This window comes from Lepeophtheirus salmonis, chromosome 8 (assembly GCF_016086655.4).
Source record: "Lepeophtheirus salmonis chromosome 8, UVic_Lsal_1.4, whole genome shotgun sequence".
NCBI classification, from domain to species: Eukaryota; Metazoa; Arthropoda; class Copepoda; order Siphonostomatoida; family Caligidae; genus Lepeophtheirus; species Lepeophtheirus salmonis.
The window spans coordinates 15,855,728-15,878,898 of NC_052138.2; the positions used below are offsets into that span (position 1 = coordinate 15,855,728).

The 23,171-nt window shown below is 30.8% G+C and overlaps 1 protein-coding gene across 2 annotated transcripts; it reads left to right on the plus strand.

Annotated features, from left to right (window-relative positions):
- Nucleotides 1–487: 487 nt before the first annotated feature.
- Nucleotides 488–12,882, plus strand: LOC121122495 (uncharacterized). Of its 2 annotated transcripts, none has more exons than XM_040717507.2 (5): nucleotides 488–672; nucleotides 10,467–11,045; nucleotides 11,105–11,284; nucleotides 11,353–11,822; nucleotides 11,890–12,882. In XM_040717507.2, exons 1-5 carry the CDS (start codon nucleotides 655–657, stop codon nucleotides 12,638–12,640), a joined length of 1,998 nt encoding a protein of 665 aa, XP_040573441.1. In that variant the 5' UTR covers nucleotides 488–654; the 3' UTR covers nucleotides 12,641–12,882. The 2 variants fall into 2 exon arrangements, with proteins under 2 accessions (XP_040573441.1, XP_040573442.1); XM_040717508.2 differs by having other exon boundaries at nucleotides 11,371–11,822.
- Nucleotides 12,883–23,171: the final 10,289 nt, after the last annotated feature.

The window sequence follows — 23,171 nt, forward strand, 5'->3', positions numbered from 1 at the left end:
ATTGCTTATCGGTTCCGTTTAATAAATTAATGGATGTCTTTAAAAAAATCTTAAAAATGATCTTCTCCTACTCCTATGATATAGACTAATCAGGGCTAATAAAAGAGCGTTGAGCAGTACCCCACACCTCAAGTTTGAACCCATTGCTCAACCTTTAAAGCTGAACTGTAAAGAATCCTGCTTATAATCTTTTTTTAAGAGTTTGCAAACCACTCCTGGACTTGGCTCTAGTTCCATCTACGCATTTAAAATGAAAATAAAATTTTCTATTAGATTTGGTATAACGTTCATATACATAATATTGACTTGCAAGTATAATATGAAATGAAATCCCTACGAGGGATGGATATGAATATGATACGTGATACGCCTCAATTGATTTGACTTGTTTAACCGTACTTAGAGTTCACTCTAACGGTGTTGCCTTCTCAACCCTTAGAATGACGAGGTACTGTTGTAACGGCCCCTCGTTGATTACGCAATCCCCAATGTCTTTGAAAGATTCAAATAATGAAGGGGAAAAAATCAAATTTTGAAGATATGTAATAATCATTATGGTTGATTTTTTGGTTTTTGAACATTTAGTGTTGTGTTCAAATGTGAATGAAGAGGATATAGAAATAAAAATAATACTACACCCAAAACTAAAGCAATATGAGAACTTTGATAAAGGTACGTGAAGCAGTATTATAAAAATGTATAAATCTCTAGGACCACATTGTGTACATATATACGAAAGTATAGTAGATATATAGATTAATTCAATTTAAAAGCTCATTTCCCCAGAAAATAGATATCCTACTTAAAACTAGAAAAAACTTTTCTCTTTAACATATTCTTATCTATGTAGGTCTGTTTCCAGCGCCTTTTTCATACTCAAATAAAGTAATCTCCAAATGGTTTTAATCCTTTAATTTTTAGTTTAGTTTTTAATTTTCAAATCCCTTATTTGGGAATCCAGGCCTTTCTCAAACTGAGGGCATAAACATTATCATTCAATGAACACTAAAACTACAAGTCCAAGTTCGAGTCTTGTATTGTGTCATCAAGTCGAGTTTCAAATCTTCAAAAAATATTGACTCGAGTCATGTCGATTCCTCATCCTCACCTCTGTTCCTAAACATTTTGTAATTATGACAAAAAAACAACAACACTGTAAACTTTTTGAGAATGAGGAAGATGGGGAAAGTCAAAGCGTTTGATTGATAAGGGCTGCATTATGCAGTGAAATGCGACTTAATTTTTAATCACCTTTTTGAGTAATTCCTCCCTATTAGTGTTTGACTCGGTCCAGCAAGGAATTTTTTTTTCGGTTCGGTTTTAAGTGATTTTTTCTAGACTGATTAGGACAGATTTTGCTGTCTCGGACCGTGGACCGATTTTAATTCAGTCTCACTTTATGGATCGATTTTTTTTTTCGGTCTCATATATTATGAGAGACTATTTTTTTTTCTAGATCAGCTGTCTTCATTTTTTCAAAATTAATCCGAGCTATCTCTGTTTAATAAACTTTGTATAACGTCATTGTACTTGAAAAAACATATGATGTCATATTATAAACAATTTATCTGTAAAATCAGTCTAGACCGATTTGTTGGGACCGAACTAGACCTAATTTTTCCTTTAGACAGGGGTAGGCATCCTTTGATACATGGAGTGCTGACTTCAACATTTCTAATCAAAGAGTGCGCCACTATTAACAATAATGGTAAAAACACAAACAAACTAAGAGTATATGTTATAATTTGACCCTGCCAGTGAATATGCCTCCGCGCGCCATAGATTGCCGACCCCTGCTTTAGACCAATCTAGACGGAATTTTTATATGACACCTGTCCATTTTTTGTTGGACCGAACTAATTCGGTTCAACAAAAATATAACGGTCTCAAACCGGTCTAGGCTTCGGTCAGACTGAAACCCAACACTACTGCCTATTTCCTTGCTTGATAGAGATTGGGATTTCTCTTTATTTCTTTCCTCTCATATCTCATGTTTCAGCTAAACTGCTGCCCTTTCTGGCATTATTCAAATAGTCAGCTGTATTATGCTCATGATCGGTTTCTAGTTTTTTTATATATCGAAAATGCTACCACTTTACAGTACTACATATACATTGATAAACGTCCATTAGTCAATACATACTTGATTCTAACAGGATATAGATACTTGATAAACAACCTTTAAAACATGTAACTAATTAAGTTGATAAAAGACATAGAAGGGATTACATAATGACTAAAACCATGGTGTCTCAATTTATATACGTTTTATATACATATACATATCTTCCTGTGGGCCATAACCAATATAATTTTCTACATGGTATACTTACATAAAAAGGTATACAAGTAGAATACAATATTTTTTTTGCAGCTTACATGAATCAACGGTGTATGAAAAATTTACCGAAACAAAAAAAAAGGGTGCGACATTAGTATGTATTATTAAGTATTAGGTAATATTCTTTTTTATATTCTCTCTTAAATTGTGACTAATATAACATAGAAGAATGGGCACAATAGCCATCCTTGGATTAAAATGATTGATGAACAAGTCTTGTGTTTTATTTTTAATATGTTATTTTACAAATAAAAAGAAACTGGATAAAAAAAATCTTGAACAAAAATCAAGACAATGAAAAAATCCTTATACATTATTTTACTTAATATACATATAAAACATATCCTATTTCATAGGCATATTTGATTCAATTATAGGTTTATTATTCAAATTTCTGGGAGAAGTTAGGATACACAGTAATTTTAGGTATAGTTATAGCCCTTTATTTGTTTTATGAGACTTATATTGGCCCAATATGGCCCCTTTCAAATAAAATTCATAATTTTTGATTGTGACGATCGATTTAAGCTTACTTGAAGTGCAATTTGCGACATACCCAAAGGGTTAATATGAATCGTTTGTAGATAAAAAATGGAGGATAATTCGTCAAAGATGACAAACGTAATTCAGACACAATTTTGAGAAATCTCGTTATAGCTGGCTTATGTGTTGACGGAGCATATTTGGAAAAAAAAAGAAAGGAGATTTTATTTGAAACACTGCATATGCAAAAACGTTCCTGTTGATTTTAGTACAATTCAAGTCGTGAACTATAGAGTTCCCAACGTCAAGTCTCGATTTTTGGATTGAGAGATCAATTCGAGTTGTAATTCTCGAGAGTCCCAGTTCCCATCTCTGGGCATTACTGATTATAAAATCATTAAAATGAACCCACCATACACACACTTTTGAATTGGTTCTGGCGCCTCTGAATCCCGTTCACAGTTTCAACATTTTCTTCTTCTTTTTTGTGGTTTACATTTACAATTATATTCATGGTATGCATGTCTCTCTTGAAGAACGCTCCCAGATAGAAAGCCCCACTCTTTTTAGACATTTGTCATATTTTCCAAACATGGGAAACATATTTTGCTATTATCATTTCGATGTATACATATTTTGTCTTTTATATATATGATAACCACTCACATACAAGATGATACCATCAACAATAAAGAAATAAGATACATGGGTATAGTATGTGTTTACTTAAGACATAGAATCACTGGTGTTGTGGAAACATAAAAAAAAGTTGAAATGATTTTAATCAGATATCATCATCACAATTAGTGTTGTATCGGTCATATCAACGATTTACTAATCAGTCTTTCTAATTATCGGTTCGATTTTTTATTTACGATTCATCAGTTTTAAGGAGCGATTAGTAGGTGATTCCGTACTATGGTCTTAGCTATATTTTAATATCACGGGCGTCTGCAGGATAATATTTTAGGATGGGCTTGGATTTTGGAATATTTTTATAAAATAATTTCCAAAATTAAATTTCTTTGAAAAAAATTTCAAAATCTATGGCTGTTGATAAAAACTTTTAACTTTTTGAAAAGAAATTTCAAAAATTGAACATAAACTCAAAAATTTAATCGCTTTCAAATCGAATAAAAGACCCTTTTATTCGGTTTCAATCCCTGGACCGACTTTTCCCCATTCCTGATTTCTGATGAGTTGTACAAAATTGATTTATACTTCATATGAAAGTAATGTCCCGATTGGCTTTTGATTTATAATTAGTACTAGTGTCGATTTTCCCGATGTTGCCCAGGACATTAGGAAATTAAAATTAATTTTGAACTTTTCCCATTATTGTAAAAGGAAAAAATAAAGATTTATTCTCGCCGTATGTTATTGTTATTGTTGCTTTGCACACTTTGTTAAAAATTTAGTACTTGATTATAAAGTTTAGAGAAGAAAAAATATTATAGTTGTATTTTCGTTTGCTGATCCAGTAGACATTTACTTAGTCTACTGTATATATATAAGACTTTTTTAAGAAAATAAATCTTTCCCAAACAAATTTTTTAATCCTATTTTTGCGTAAAGTTTATTTATCCTGACCAAAAAAAAATTCTAGTAAAAAGCAAAAATTAATTATTACTTTTATTGGGAGGGGGGCTACATACCCTACACCCCACCCTCTGCGGACGCCCTTGTATATTGTTCCTTTCTATAGAGGACTGAAGAATATAAAAATGCAGAAAATTAATGATAGCTAGAAGGTATAATAAGTTCTAGCCACACACCTCCTACGTTGAACTTTAGGTATCTAGTTTCTTTGAAAGTGGTTATAATAAAACTTCAACAGCTGAAATGACGTAATAAGTAACCAAGTCAATTATTGTAGTTACTATAGAAGACTGTTTCTTATCAGTCTTTTATACTGACAAAATTTATTAAGACTGGACTGATAGGAATACAGTTTCTTAGCTTTTTGTAGACCGATCCAACATTAATCACAATCAACCATTGATAGATTTTCTTAAAAAAGCCCATATCGTGGACGAATACAATCTCTTAAATCAAATGAAGCTCTCAACTTTAGAGAATACTTCTGAATATCTCAACTCATCCCACGCAAATTTGAATACAAGGCTTATAATTGACCAAAGTATGCCCATAAAATATTAGATTGAATTCATATGCAAGTAAAAAAATGAATTGGACATTTTTCCTGTTCTTGATACTGCTTTTGTGTTCATTATTCACAATATGTGAGTCTGTAGGTATGTGCATATCATAGGATACACTAAAAAGGGATGGAACAATAACAGAAACATATATATTAGTCGTCATAACAAACATAGATAAGGGCACTCTATAAATTTTTTCGAAATGATGATATCTTTATTACATTTCGAACATGATCCAAGTTTCTGTAACAAAATTTGAATTGAATACAGAGAGCATATTCCAAGCAATAAAGTTTGCTTCATTACGGAAAATATATAATGGGACGATTGATTGTTACTTTTAATCTATAGAGTGCTTACTAATAAAAACAAACAAAATTCATTTAAACATAAAAGGGTTTATATTTATAGAAAATATTTAACATATACGAAAAATGTACGTAAATTGTAATAAGAAACCAAAAACAAACAAAAAAAGAGCAGAAAAAATAGCATTATAACATTATTTACATTATAAATTGACTCAAATCTGTCTATGAAAAATTGGGCTGTATTTTTAGATACAGGAATGGGAAGTATTTACTTTCGGAGCTAGAAAAAAAAATTATCCTTGGATCTATGAAGCTAGAAAAAATTTTGAGAGGAGAAAATTGATTATAATTTTTTTTTTTAGTTATAATCTCAAACCTATACAACGCTTTATCGTATGACTAATAACAAACAAGATATACTTAGGTAAAAAAATGGGCATGAAATACAAAATTACTTTTTCCCAACCGAATATTTACATATCATAGTGTATAGATTGATATGATAATTTCTTCTCTATCAATGATGAAAGGAAAATGTTTGTGTCTTGAAACGTGATTCTTTATGACGACTCTTTTCTCATTATATTTAATGAAAGTTCTGTTGATGTAAATGACCCTTATAAAAATATCTTTTGAGCAAACCTTTCTTTCACCTACATACATGTTATACATCTTCTCGTTATCCTCCCCACAATTTCACTAACTACCACACCTACAAGTTTAATTATGTTGTACATTCTAGGAGGTTTATCCCCCAGGATTTCTTGGGATTTTAAACCTACGGGAAATCACGCATTTAATTAATTTATATTATAAGCTTCATTTAATCATTATTATAAATATATATGCAGACACTAGTTTTGTGTTGGGTTTCGGTTCCAAAACCATGCACTGTCTGAGACCGTTATGCTTTTTACTGGACCGAACTCATTCAGACGTTTAAATAAGTTTCCTTTGGACCACTCTAGATCCGTTCATAAAGCAAATAAAAAAATCCTCTGGATTGGTCTCATTTAAACTAACTTTGTGTAGAGCAATTCTACCGGTAAATGGTTGCTGACGTCAAGTATATTTCAAAATGTTGAGAATCACATCTATATATTAAATACAAATGTCTGTTTGTGTGTTTGTGGGTGTGTGTGTATGTCATTGAATCTTGCCCAAACCAACCATGTAGTCTTCAAGGTTCACGAGATGGTTTTGGTAAAATTTTTTTGGCATTCAATGCCATGGCGGCCTTAAAATAACATTTTTCTACAAATAATCTTTTGACAAACAAACAACTATTTCATATAAAACAAAAAATAAAGACTGTAAACTTTTAAGAACTATTCTTTCAGCATGTTGGTATGTATCTTTGCAGCAAAAATGACGTTATTAGTAACTAAATCATTTTAGTTGGGGAAGTTTTATCATAACCTCTTTCAAAGAGACAAAATACCTGATATTTTGTGCAATTATTCATTATGTACTTTGTTTTTATATTCTTCAATCCTTACTTGGAGTGAAGAAAATAAAAAGATCGGTCCTTAAGACCCTTGAATGTTATAAAATATCGGACCAATGAAAAAGAAATCTGAAGGGAGACTGAATTGTAAATGCCGATCCAACACTAAAAAATAGAGACCGTTATACTGGGCCGGTCTCTAAGAAAAATTTAGTCTAATTTGGTCCAAAACAATAATTCGATCTGGATCGGTCTCTTTTTAAAAAAATAGACCGATTCTATAGACGTTTCAAAATTGTAAACATCGACCCACAATAGCTAAAGTTGAGTAGTTTGTAATAAAAAACTACATTTAAAAATTAGAAAAGGAGTTTTAAAAAAGTACTTTAATTTCACTTAATTTATTGTTTAATAATAGGATATGGATTTTTCCTGGGAAAGTGTAATTCAAATATTCAATATTTTCCGGGAAAGGAGAGAGTTTAGTACGTAGGTGCATACATGCAAGTGAGAGGAAAATGACATTGGTATTATATTTATTTATCAATATCTATGTTCATAACCTAGCAAAAAACCTTCTTTTTATGAATAGGAAAATTATTTGGGGGACGTTTAGCTCCTCTTTGTTAATAGGAGTATCTGCATTTGACGCTCCCCTTTGACACCTTTTGATGTCAACTGTTGATTTTTCTACCTTTTCTCCTTTATCATTGTTCAGAATATTGATGTTTGATTGTATTTGAAAGAGCTCTTGTTTAGCTCAAGGCGTTACCTCATGCATTTTTTGTCAGATGTCAATGTTTCTACTTTTTTTCTTCTATCGAGTGTTCTGAATATTGATTGTTACAATTTGCATTAGCTCTTGTTCAGTTGTAAGCAATCCCCAAGACTAATTGAATAATAATTCCGTTTATAGAAAGAACTGGCCCAGAATGGACTAATTACCAACTGATTTTGTGGCTTTTTTTGTTTCCTTTTGGAAGACAGGTCACCTTATATAATAAAAGTAACGACGTGAGCATTATACAATTTATAACAGTTATTAGATAACAATTCCATAGTTCCAAAGAACTGGTTAACGGCCAACTAATTTGTGGCTTTTTTTGTTTATTTACTTTCAGAGAAAAGGTTGTGTGATACAATAAAAGATATGACGTATTAAATTATTATTTTCATGTATAAAACTCTTGTCTCTTAAAGTAGCCAAAATGGAATGTTATTTTAAAAAATCCTAAATAATTAGATTATACTTTAAATGTGGCATATTGGGGGGCAATATAAGTCTCTTAAAGCAAATAAAGGTTCTAACCTATAGTTAAAATTCTGGTCTATCTTAACTTATTCTACAAATTTGAATGCAGAGCTTACAATGAACTCAAATATGTCTACGAATATTGAACTCTATGTTGTTTACAAGTTGCAAACAAAAAATGAGATGATTAATTTTAAATGAAGGATTTACAATACTTTGAATACAGATAATGCAATAATTCAATATTCCTTTGATAATTCGATATATAAATAATATTATATATTACTATTTGAACACAAATTACTAAAATACAAGTCTTCTTTGACACATTATTAAGTTCAATTGCCCGCAGATATATTAATTATAATTAAATAATAGCTATGTAATTTTAATTGATCAAAATAAAATGATGGTTTAAATTAATAGTTGGTAGTTAGAATGACCAATGTTAATATTAAATAAGGCATTTTAAGACGAAGAAATTGCAACTTGTACAATTTTCTCATACAAGCTGCAACTTGTACAGACAGCGTAACCAGTGTACAATATACCTATATATTATGTAAAAAATAAATTGGGATTTTTCTATTTTCTTGATTTTTGTTCAAGATTGTTATTATACCATATGTTTATATGGGGTGACTGAATTGCTTATAAGTTAGACTAATGAGCGTTTGTTTCATGGGTTTGCCGAGCCTTCAATTTAGTGTGGTATTCATTATTTTAATTACGATGATAATGCCACACAATAGCTATAATTCTTTCCTATAATAATTTATAAGTACATAGATAATAGACTATTATTCACTCCCTCTTAAAAGAAAAAAGGTATTTGTTAATCCAGTCTTAATTGAATGATATTATTTTTTTATACAAAGAACTATCATAGGATTGAAGCTCTGATTAAAGGACTGCTGATCTAAATGGTTCCAATCCTTTAAAAAGAAGTTAATAACTTCTTATGAGTAGTAAAATATATATAATTTTTGATCTGTGATTATTAGACAAAAAATAAATCAAAATTTTTTTACCACAAAAAAAAAGAATTAATTAAAATCTTAAAAAAACAAAATTAAATATAAGAATATGAAATGTCATAAATCTTTTTAGAATCCACTTATAAATGTATATCTACACTCATAAAAAACGTAATGGGAATGGGTTAAAATAAAGGAGAAGTTATGAGCTTAAAATCTGGACTCTTTATTATTAAATATCTACTTAAAATATCAAGTTACGTAATCTATGAAGAACTGTAAAATTTACATTTACGATGTTATAAGATCCACAAAGCCATTGTTTTCCTTTAGGGTTTTTCTTTAACCAAGTACGTGGTACTAACTTACATAGCATGTCCATTTCAAATTTTAACCCCTCGGAAACAAACAATAAGATGAAAATATGTGAATTATGTTATTACGTAAGGATCTCATTATTCAGAGCGGACTCACATTGTTGATGTCGACCATTTTCACCAAGTTTTATAACAGTGGAAAGTCCTTTTTCATTAATATTAAGAAAAATAGTGAGCTAATGGATATCAAAATGGGACCGCCTAATAATAGGACTTATACCTTACTGTCTATCAAAAATATATATTTATTTAATGCCTAGTTTTATGATTTATCAGATCCTAATCTGTATTAAAAATATGTCATTCCTCATTGTACAAATATTGTGGGTATAAAAAATTTACTATTCCAATGAAGAGTAAGATATTTTTCTATGAATTATTCTACTTTTATTACCCCATATCGATAAAAAAAAAACCCAAAAAAACCGTAAAAATCTAGCCATTTAAATGGATTTTCATTAAATTTTCTTTGATTTAATTCAAATATTACTGTCCATCATTTGCATCAAGTAGTACTAAATGCTGGTGTTATATCTTTTTTTTAATTCGTAAAACCATTTGGTGGAGTTTAATCAAGATGTATTGGAAGTTTTGTCCATTTTGTGTAGTAAAAATATCAATATTGAGACACTAAAGATGGCGACTCCTTCAATTGTAATGCAAACGCCATCCTCATATACATGTGGTTAATACCTACAAAAGTAAAATTAATTTGGATGCTTCAAACCGAGGCTTATAAATCCTAATTCTAATTATAATCATTGTTTATTAGTAGATAGATATTATTACTCTGAATGAGGGTGTGGAGGAAAATGTTGATGATGGATTAGTCATAGAATTAAATCATTTTTGCAACTTTAATCAGATTAATATTTTTGTAACTTTTCGTTGAATGATAACATGTTATTTAGCTATCCATGCATCCAAATGCAAAAATAATAATAAAATATTTTTTGTCGCTTCATTACGAAAAAAATAAGAGTCATTATACTTAAAGTCGATCCTATATTTTATTTTGCATGCATAGAGCCAATCCTTTATTTCCTTTTTTGATCTATCCACTCCATTGGGGGCCTTCATTTTTCTGAATAATATATGTATATTTACCATTTTTAGATATTCAGTTTAGCCCTTTGGACTCATTTTTCCAAAGGTAGTGAGTACAGTGCAAGGCTCACTACAAAAGATTTGGCTCTCATTTCTTCAGCATCAAGTACATCCATTACTCTCAATGAAGATCCATCTAGAAAATGTGTGCTTGAATATCGGTGCCCTGATTGTAAGGCAACGGATCTCTCCTTTGTTCCTCAATTTGATAATGCCTGCGATGACCATCATTTAAAGGATTGCCAACTTCAATTTCGAATCGTACCCTTCCAAAGAAGACTTCGAGCATGCCGTCGAGAGAAGCAAAGGGTTTGTAATGAAGTTTGCCATGGATGTCCAGAGTTTTGTGATTATAACAAATTATACTGGTGTGAAGATGAGTATAAAATCCAGACTAAGGTAACAGAATCCCAAGTATGTGAGGAAGGAAACTCCTGTGAGTCTAAGATTCGTCAACGAGTTAAAACGGATGAACTATCCTCAAAGAGGGCCTGCTATGAAAAGGTTATTGGAAAGGTTTGTGCTCCACTCAACTGCAAATTTGTTGACATGGAAGAAGACTGTTACTACTCCAATTCCACCATTGAGGTTGGTGATCAATTTTATAAATTTGGGAAATGACAAAGATTTATGTAATTTTCTTGCAGATTAAATTAACTCGGCAAATCTGTAATGTTTGTGAGCCATCACTCATCAAATCTCCTACCAAAGTTTCAACCATATGTAGTTCTAATAGACTAGCCAATTCTTTAAATCAATGTCTAAATGAAGGGAAATGGGTCAAGCGTTGCTTCAATCAGCTTAACCCTCAAGCGCGTACATCCATTGTAAGTAATCCATACAATTTGGTGTCTTACCTAATGACGCCAGTCATAAATATTGTCAATGTTTTTAGGATTATAATTTTCTTCAGGAATTGGTACAAAAGAGTTCCGAACCTGTTTACGACTTATTGGCAAGGTCAGTTTTTAAACCAACGACGACCACAACAAGAACACCTACTACAACAACAACGACCACCACTACAACAACAACAGCCACAACCACAACTACTACAACAACAACTGCCACAACAACTACGATCACAACAACAACTGCCACAACAACTACGATCACAACAACAACTACTACTCCCACAACAACAACATCTTCTGCACCTCTTTTTAGAGATGACTTTTTGATTGTTAATAGCCGTCGTACTGGACCTCAAAATTCTAGAGCCTTTGTTACAGTTACTCCTCAGTCTTTAATAAATGAGGATGAAATTCATGAAATTCTACAAAATGAAAGGACCTTATTGGATGAATTTGAAGATGATAGACGCACCAGAACTCAGAATGAAGTTCCAATAAAAATCGATATCACGTAAGTCAATAAATTAGATATATAAAATGACTAGAACGTAAACAAAACATAAAATAATCATGACTAGGTTGGAAATGAAGAAATCGTCAAGCAGGAGTAATGGACTTCAACCTGATAATCAAAGTGTGTACTTTAATCCAGAGTTAAATCTACTTCGATTGAGTACAAATGCACCATTTTGGACCTCTACAACCAGTACGACTACAACAACAACGACAACTCCCACAACAACAACGACCACCACCACAACAACAACGACCACCACCACTACAACAACGACCACTGCCACAACAACAACGACCACTACCACAACAACAACAACCTCCCTGGCTCCAAAAGTAATCTCCGTTCAGGACATGATTGATTTATGTCTCAATACAGGTATTTGTGATCCAAGTAAGGCAGAGTCCTATATTCGAAGCCATCAAAGCTCAACTCCAACTCCTATAACCTCAACGACGACGACGACTACATCTCCTATTGATCCAGATCGATCTTCTAGAGATCTCCATCACAATGCACTGACTCAAATCCAACTTTGCCTACGGGATCATTCGTTTTGCAATACAAACAATATCATGGGTACTACAGATAAGAGTTCCTCCGAGGATCTCGTAACAACAGAGACATCCAGATCATCAAAATTAACTCCAGGAGATGTTGCACGAAGTTGTGTAAGGAATGGCTCTTGTGGAAATATTTTTAATACTCAGACTTCAACTAATGCCGTCATATCAATTCATCCCCGTCCCCCAGTTGTTAAAAAGCTGACAGTTGAAGAAAAAATTCAGAGATGTTTATTTCAAGGCATCTGTTGATTGAAACGACGACAACTCCGAATTCTTTTGTAAATATTATTGTATGTATATTTTTAGTCTATATCCATCTATCAATTTCACATTTACAAAAACACCCATGTGTTTGACACCTCACTCAAAAACTATGTTCCATCAAACACAGAGGCTATAAGTAAGTTCCATCAATTAAAGTGTGCCTTCTGTGACCAATTTACTTCAAGGATTTAATAAATAAAAAAATGCACAAAAACTAAAAAAAAAAATGTTTAAGAACACGTCTTTTTATTAGGGATATTATTATATTAATAAATAGTAAATATAATATCCATTTTACTATGCACGTTGATTGGATTAATGTCCAAAAATCGATTGTGCAATTTCCTTTGGCCAAAAAAGGATAAGGAACTAACTAAATGTCCTACACACGAAGTTTAAATGTCAATATTTAGCAAAATGATTCATTAATAAACTATTTATGTATTAGTGGCAAGTTATTATTCCAATATGTATGTAGAATAAAGCATTTATTTATTCAAATTATCAATAAATGTTCATGCAATGCGTCGACGCAAAAACAATCTTGAACAAAAATCAAGCAAAAAAACAAATCCCAATATCATTTTTTACTTCATATATACTCTTATATTCAGCTCAATATTTTTGTTAATTTTAGGCTGAGTATTCCAATTTATAGGATGACTTGAGGTAACCAATCCTTTTTAGCTAAAATTTAAAACCTTTATTTTATTTAATAGACTTATACTGACCCCGATATGACCTTTTTCAAACAATATCTACCAATTATTCATTCTTATATTGTGACGATCAATTTTGCCTACATTAAGAAACATTTAAGGTTCCAAAAAAAGGAGAATAAGAATAATTTGCAGATAGAAATTGATGATAATTTGTTAAAGAATACTTATGTAATTCAGACTCAATTTACAAGGAAATCATTATTCTCTGATTATGGGGTTCGTACGAATTCGATTAATTTTAGTATAGTAGGTAAGGTTTTGGATTTTATAAGCTTACACGAACCTCCTTAGATGTATAGAGATAATTTTGTATTTAAAAATACTTATGTGAGGGGTGTCCATAGGGATTGGGCTGGAGGGGATTCATCCCAATTAAGGGATTTTTTCTTCTTACTAGAATTTTTGTTTTACGGCATTCGCACAAATTATTCAACAGAGGAAAAAAAAATTTCCCCACAAAATTTATATATTTTTGGATGGTTGTTGATTTCTGAATATTTTTTCGTACAAAATTAATATTTTAAATTTTTTTCTAAAAAATTTAATGTTATGTAAATAGCTGCAAATTTTTGATTTTGTTGTTGAAAAAAATCAAATATTTGAAATTTCTTTACAATATTTAAAATTTTTTTTTTTATTTTTTACAAAAAATTCAAATTTTTTTCGAAAAGTTTGCATATTTGTAGAATTCTTTTTCCATAAAACCAACCCCTTTTAAAATTAGATTCCTTCTGACCCACCTGTATGTTCACCACTACTTTTGTTATATTCGCATCAGTCAAGTCTTAGGACTGGTCCTATCAGTCCTTGAGGCCGTTTCTTAAGACTGCCGGTCCTTCGATCGGATCATCTTTTTTTTTTTTTTTTTTTTTTTAAGAAATAAAGTTGAGGGACGTCATCAAGGACATAACTTTATAACTTTTTTGGGTTGATATTTAGGACTAAACTGGAACAGACAGAGAGAGGACTCCTATTTTAAGTCCTAAATAAGAACAAACAAACACAATATATAACTAATTTAGTATTTTAGCTCCAGTAAAATTGGGGAAGCGAGTCAAATTCAGTTTGAGTTTGTGTTGGGTCTGAAATCGCAGTTTTATAAGAATTTAGCAAGCTGACACATTGATTGGAAAATGAGCGCTGGTTCTTTTTTTTTTTTTTTTTTTTTTTACCTCCACCAACGATGTTGAACAGAGGGTAATGTAATCGTCTCTGTTTGTCTGTATGTAAGCAGGATTACGGAAAAAGTCACAGAGACATTTTGGTAAAACTTTGTATGAAGATAATAAGATATGTATATTAACAGTAAGAGCTCATTAAATTTTGAGAGGTTACGTTTACACGAAAGATTACAAATGCATAACAAATTATTTTAAAGCGAGAGTTCGTGCTCAACCGATTGTGAAATTAACTTAATTTATTAATTGAGTTCACAAGATGATTGTACAAAAAATTGTGTATGTCATTCATGGTAATTCAAAATAGACATCACGCCAGGAAAAAAGTACATTTTTACAAAAACGGATCACACAGTCTACGTTTAAATATATATATAAATCAATTAATGTACGGAAAATGAAAAAATGAGAGGAAATTTTTCATAAATGAAAGGACATAATAAGCAAGGGTATATGGTGTATCTTGAGTCCGAGATATAACAAGTAAATAAATACTAGTATTGGGTTTCGGTCTGGAAATCCTAGACCAGTCTGAGACTCTTATATTTTTATACAAAAAAAGCTCGGTCTGGACTGGTCTCATATAAAAATTCGGCGTAGATCAGTCCAAACAAAATGTTCGGTCTATATCGGTCCAAAGGGAAAGTTCGGTGTGGGTCTGGACCGATTTTACAGATAAATTGTTTATAACATGACATCATAAGCTTTTTCAAGTACAATCACGTTATACGAAGTTTAAATATAGATAGTTTGGATTAATTTTGATCCTGTCGTCTCTTTGTGAGTAAAACATCTACATTTTATATTGTAATAATAGTGTCATTCAAGATAATGTATTATTTGGCCGCAAGACAGTGCCTCTCTCTACTGCTTTGTTTTCAAACTATGGCGTCGTTAGACAAACTAATATAAAAAATAAACAATATTTTTATGTTAGATCTTTGGGCTTTATGAAGGATTGCACGGAAAGAAATGTTTCAAGCCCTGCAAAAAATTTGTTGCATAAAAAATCAATGATTTTCAATATTTTTATGATTCGAGAGCGTATCTTTGGGCCCCAATTTAAGGATGAAGGATTGCACGCAATTTTGAAAATTATTTTTTTAGAAAGTTACTTCCTTCAGCTTGAATTCAACCATGTAAATTTAATGTTTATTTAACATAAAAACATTAAAAATGATTGTTTTTCCTTATTTTTAAACTGATTATACTATCATATTTAAGCTCCTCACCCCATAATATATATAATTTGATCCAAAAATCATACATCTATCATAAGCATGGCCTCTTAAATCAGTGATGAAGTTTGAAGAAAGTACGAGCAATTTTCTTAACTGGCAATTTTGATTCATGTCAATTTTCTACCGGGTAATCTTCCACGGGCAATTTTCTCTAGGGTAGTTTTCCGTTGCTCGAGAAAGAGGACAGTTGACAACCTTTATTCCTTTTACAATCGCTAAACCTAGTTGTTGTTTTTTTGTTTGTTTTTTGACGGATCCCTTCTTTAATCTTTGTTAGATACGGAGTGGGGTTCCTACTTATTTCTTTCTCTTCATATTTGATTACATGGCTAATCTAATTAAACGTCATGACAGCTAAGCTGCTCACCTCCCAAACAATCTTCAAATTGTGAGACTGACCACGTTCATTTTTGTTTTTTTTTCTCCTTAACATACCGGTTTTATCTATGTTGGGAACACTTGCTGCAAAATTACTGAGAATCTCTTCGTAGAATTCTCAATGTTGCACACCTTTTTGTGTATTTTCCTAGTTATCACCGCTTGAAATACGGAGCTCGGAGATTTTATTCTTATGTCAAATAAAAAAGATTAAATTATGCTTATCAGTTAAACGTACACTTTAAAAAAAGTGGGTTACATCGTTCCAAAATGGAAGTAAAAAAGAGAAAATTCGATACATTCTTCAGTATCACTACGACCAAGGTGAAGAGGGGAATCAGGTGGGCAAAAAAAAATTGTACTGTTTATGGATAGTATTGAATGCAAAACCAAAGCAGTAATTCTAAAGATTCTGTTAATATGGACGTCGACGATGAGGCACGATCTAATAGGTCAATCATCGAAAATGTAGATAAAATAATGGAAATGGTTGAATTGGACCGGCATGTTAATTGTATTTTTATTTTATTGTGAAAATAAAGCAAGAAACCTCAGAACTTTCTACTTCGCCTATTATTTGCGTGTTTAAAAATATGAGGAGAACGTTGTTATTTATAATAATGAACGATGAAAGTCCAATTTTTGACCCTTATTGTAATCATAGTATGAAAAAAAAAAATATGTTTTTTTTTATTATTAACATTTATAAAAGTAATAATGAGAGACTTATAAAAAAAAGATAATTGGGTTTATCTCAGAAAAATAAATATAATAATGAGGGATATTTTTTATAGACTTTTTATAAGTTTTCTTTGTATTTTCTTCTACAAAGATTTATATTTTTGTATACCATTAATACAAGTGTTTATTATTATTATTAGGATTCACTATTATCTTCTTTTTATTCTTTACATTCTCATAACACTTCACATACCATTGTGTAAATAAGATGTTATACATATATATATAAGATATAAGGCTGTAAATCGTAAGCATTTTAGCTAAGTAAAAAAAAAACAACCTGAAAATGGTAACACTAAACAACATAATTTTGTTGGGAGGAAATTTTTTATCAAATAAACTATGTAATTAGTAGGTATGGACAAACTGTAGAGAAAAAAAAAGATTGGAAAAGGAAAAACTATCATTCTTTTTAGTTAATTCCTTAACACGTCATTCCCTTTATTGAAAAACCAAACTTTCCTCCAAAAAGAAACAGAAAAAAAACCTAATATCATCTAATAGTCAGCCAAATAAGTCAATCATACCAGCCAGGGGCATCAGCAGGGGATGGTCTGGAGGGGTTGTAATTCTAGAAAAAGTGAAAATTTCTTATTTTTTTTGGTCTGGAAAATAAGGGAAAAATTTTTTCCAAAAAATTTAACATTTTGAAATTTAATTTTGTACATTTACTATGAACAGCTCTGAATTTTTGAAACTCCTGGGCTGTGGTATATTATAGGATATTGAAAGGAGCCCTTGATACTCAAGCAAGCGGTGGTGGTGTGTAATGATAAAACTCTTGAACCTGTGGGTCTTTTGCACAACCCATGGGTGGGGTGCATTATAGGATATTAAAAAGGTCCTTGATTCTCAGTAAAACAGTAGTGGTGGGTAATAATGCACCTTTTGGACAATGGGTTCTTTTGCACAACCAGTGGGCCGGGGTGTATTATAGGATATTGGAAAGGGTCCTGGATACTCAGGATAGCGGTAACAATGGATTTTGATCCCCTTGTGGACAAGCGATTAACTATTGTAACCTGTGGGTATTATACTATATTCGAAATGGTTCTTGATACTCAGGATAGTGGTGGTGATAGGTTTGTATCCCCCTGCAAAACCTGTTGGCTGAGGTATATTTTCCAAAATAAAATGGAGTCTCATGTGGCAATTTCTTATCATACTATAGTTTGATTGTCGGAATACAATATAAATTTCAAAAAAATGTACTAGATAAGGGATGTAAGGTCAAAGTGCTTAAAAAAGCTAAACTGACAACCCTTTTAGAGTTTCATAATATACAAGATACCGTCACATATTTTTCAATGTTTTTACCTATTATGAGCGTTCTACGCGTTTACATGGTATTGCGAGAATTTTGTAAAAAAATACTACTTTAGTCAGAATGAGTACTGGGCCACACCTAAACATTCAGCAGGCCGCAATGTTGCCCACGATTCACAGGTTGGACATCCCTGACTAGATTATCTAATTTCTTGCAATAAAATTTTATCTTAATCAAATCTTAATGATCAAATTGCTTGCAATGAATTGTTTAATAATCAAATTACTCACAATCATTTTACCTGATAATGTAGATGAAGTTAAAATGACCATTGACCACTCTATTGGAAATTATATAGATTTTGCACATTGTGAGGGCATTTTTGCAAAATGCTCGATTCTCCACATTGACCGTAACATATATATTCAACAAGAAAAGGTATTCCTGTTCTTTGGGAAACGAAGCATAACTTATAACTTAATACTTCGTGTATTTATGAAAAATAATATATTATGAAATATTTATGAAGTAACAATAAAACTTCAAAAAAACCACAGCTTTTCACAATATTTTTTTTTTTTTTTGGAAAATAATTTTTTATATTTAAAAACAAAAAAAAATTTTGAGAAAAATTTAAAAAATCCATAGTTATTCACAAAAAATTAAATGTTTTACTCTGCTGCATAATTTTTACACTTATTTTCCCATAGAAAATTTTATTTTGAACCAAAAAAAAAATTATTAAAAGCAGAATTCCTTAATTTGGGGACGGCTACAGCCCTTCCAGCCCATATCTTACGGACGTCCCTTATTTTTTTTAACATTGGTTTTGAAGGTTCTTTATTGTAAAAAAAGTAGGTACATCTTTCGTCATAGTTTCATAATAAATTCATATTTATGGACATTCTTCAAATACCAATTAAAATATCAGAGCCTTTTATGATATTCTATATATTTTCTTAGACTTGAATAAATAAAAACGTTTTTTTTGTTTTTTTATAGCTCGTTAAAAGCTGTTGTTTATGCCACTTTAAAGTCTGGCAGGGCTGACTTAGATAACTTCGTTGTAGTAACTACTCATTAAAACAGGATGATCTACAGATATAAATTAATTAAATTTATACATTCCATCAATCATACAGGAGGATCTTCTTCATCAGTATCTTCATCAACACTACACTAGGATATAAAAATGTTGATAGATTTCATCAATCCAACACTGAGATTTTAATAGTTCTTGATTCTGGAACTCAGATATTCTGGAGGGAAACTGTTGAAGTGTGCAAGTGATTAACAGCTTAACAGGAAAATAATACAAACCAGTTCATCTATAGATCTATTAGAGACATGGAAATTCACAGATGAGATTGTTGCCTGGTGTTTGACATCCCCCCCCCCATTAATAGTGGAATTCACATAAGAGGCACTAAGCTTATAAAATACAGATTATATGAAAACTTATTTGATCTAAAATGTAGACACCATATATTAAAGATAGAGTTTAGGAAAAGTTATTTAGTAAATTTCCATATCAAGAAAATCCCTCGTTCAACCCTTCAAGGACATGTGGGGTAACTTGAATCAATAACATTCAAAAATTATCAGTATTGAAGGATTATGACAGAAAGAAATAGAGGCTAATAGTTTAAAGATTATGGATAAAATTTTGAAACCAGATACATCTTTTTGAGTATTACTAAAAAATGGCTGTAATTGTATGACTATAATTTCACTCGGAGGGACTCCTTTTCGAGTTATACACTAGAATAAACTAGGAAAAATTTATCAAATAAGATGGATGGCAATAATGTTTACTCCTACAAAATTTTTAAAAAACGACACTTTTCTTAAGACAAAAATCCTTGCACATGCATATTTTTTAAATACATCTTTTTACATTGAATATTTTTCTATAATTTTTATGAATCGGTTATGACGGTCTAAAGAAGAGTATTGTTTTTCATCATTTTTCTGCCTAAAAATAGAAATATGTTGAGTTCAGAACAAGATGTAGAATCAATAAAGTAACCTTTTAATCATATAAAACACTTTTACATAATCTTTATTAATCCTACTTTTAATTTGGGAATTTTTTTAAGTCTAAAATATCACTCTAAACGATAATAGTCCCGAATTACTATAATGCCAGATATTTCAGAATTTTGATGACTGAGATCAGTCTTGGATTCTGCGCTCATAGATAAATTCGCTTATTGTCTTCAATTCCTTTTTTAAAAATAACTCCCTAATTGGTCCTCTTTGTTATTTATCACATGTGGTGTTTGGCACGGGGGATTTTGTTCACATTGTTTAGCAATATTTTAGACGATGATCAAAATAGGAATACAGCCCAGAAGCTATATTCTACTACAATTTATAAGAGCTTTATATGTAGCAATTTTTTTCAGATTATAACGGAAATCAGATTAGTTAAAAAAAGCTTGTTACATCATGGTTAGGAAATGAAGAAAACATCAAAGCCAAAATTATATACATAATACTTTAGTGTTTAATGCCATTACAAAGAGTAGAATGAATATAAAAATATGAACGAAAATAACAATGATAGATGGAAGTATACATTTTCGTATCGCCGTCCTTGCACCTAGTTTGTTCTCTTTAACTTCATTGCAGTGGAGACTGTTCTATTAAAATATGTACATAAAAAGTATTGTTCAAACTGAATCATACTTCGTTTATGACACTTCCTTCATCTTTAATTTTTGTCCATAAACTACACAAAGTCTTGGAAAATATTAAAGGTCAATACACATATTTAGATCCCTAAAAAAAAGATTTTTGAGCTTTTCACATTTTAAAGCATAGGAAAAAAATGTGAAATATATCAAAATTTAAAAAAATGTATATTTTTGAATAAGTTTTTAGCATATTTGACATTCGTAGGTCGACCGATGTTTGAAGAAGGAATCTGTGTTTTTAGAAAAAACATATTTATCAATGTTACAGCACTACTAGCGAGTCTAGCGGCTCATCTGGTACAGTACAATGATTACAAGGGTTTCGAAACGTTCGGTACGGTCTCGAAAATGAGAAGAATTGATATCTTTGTAAGGAAAAAAAAGCAGGAGATACGTGATTGATATCAGTTGCCCATATTTAGGTGGTAGAAAAGGATTAATTACTATAAAGAAGAGAACCTTCAACATTAATAAGAGCATAAGTGAAGTAAAATATTATAATTTTATTTTAACTCGTACATATTTATTTTATTATCAATATTTAAAACAATTTACACCCAAGATAGGCGAGAATTCTTCTTTTAAAGGGAGATGCTACAGAGGCGTCCGCACGATTATATTTGGGACGGACTTGGTTTGGGATTTTTTTTTTTTTTTCAAAATACATTGTTATTCAGAAAAAAATAAAAAATTTTAGAAAAAAATTTCAAAATCCATAGCTACTCACAGAAAATTAAATTTAAAAATAAATAAACATTTCAACAGTTAAAAAAAAAAATTTTTTTTTTTTGAAAAAAAATTTAAAAAATCCATAGTTATTCACAAAAAATAAATATTTTAAATATTAAATTTTTTGTTTTGCTACATAATTTGCCCAAATGACGGGTAAGAATTCTATTAAAAACAAAAATTCCTTAATTTGTGGCCGGCTACAGCCCCAAATTAAGCCCCTCCAGCACTCCTTTTTGTCACCCCTTTGCTAAAACCATTTTTATTAAAATTTTCATTAAAAAAAGCTCAACTCTGGATCTTAAAGAACATGTTTTAGATCTAAAAAACTTATTGCACTACAATGAAAATAATGCATGTGTATAGAACACGTTTGTTGCAGTTCAGTTTGTGTTCAATTTGTTTCTTCTCAGTTTTTGAGCATGTTTGATAATAAATTATTTTATTACGATATATTATAAATTTATAAGATTAAAACAATAGATTCCCAAAGTCGTTTTCTGTATTCTTGACGGAAATATATATATATATATATTTCCATAAACTAATAGATAATTCAAAGATAAACATAGTATTTTCATCAGAAATAATTTTGAATGTATCTTACAGCATTTTTTTAGGTAATTCGAAATCTGTTTTTATATTTCTTCTAGCAGGAACAGTTTTTAAGATGAAGCTACTTTTGTTTCTGTTAGTTTGCTAATTTATTTATGGTAAATCAATAAATTTAATGAAGCTTCTTTATATTGAAATAATATTTTTTTAAATAAGAAATGAATTTACGAGTCTCAAAATTTGTACACAAATCCCCCTGTTATTCTTCTAAAATATAGAATAATGTAAAAAACAAATAGTAATGGTAATAAAGTGCCATCTGTTCCCATTGCTCTTTCTGTCAATTTAAAAGAGACATATGGCAAGATGGGAATACGTCTAAATTGAATTAAATACGACAGTTATCAATGGGTAATCAGGATTCACAAAATTTATATTGTTTCCTATGTCTGTAGGATAGACATGCCACTATGGAACATTACACCAGAAATGACTGGCATCTTCTGTCTACGTATATCTCAGGGGCAAGTAGTGTCCAGTCTGTCCCTTTAGTGGATCCCAAAAAAAATTCTTTGCATTAATCTTGAATTTTGTAAAAGCAATGGGTAAAGTCAATTCTGAAGGGTTCCAATACCTTTACAGAACACTTCTGAAGGTTATTGCAGCAAAATTGAGGGAAGGAATTTTTGATGGACTACAAATAAGAGAGGTTTTGAATGACACTGAATTTCAAAAAGCCTTACATCCACTCGAATTGAAGGCTTGTTTGTCTTTCCAACTTAGATTTCTTAACTCAAAAACTTTGTGAAGTGAGGGACAAATAAGGAGAGCAATTTCACCAAGATTTTTGCACAAAGGATAATCGCTACGAAGGATTTGGAATGAAAGTATGATGACGGACCATTGTTGGATGCTTTATTGCGACAGTCCAGGCAAAATATTCAAAAGGAAGACTCATTCAGGACGCTCCTAATATATAATCTATATGTATATTGTTGTTTTGAGT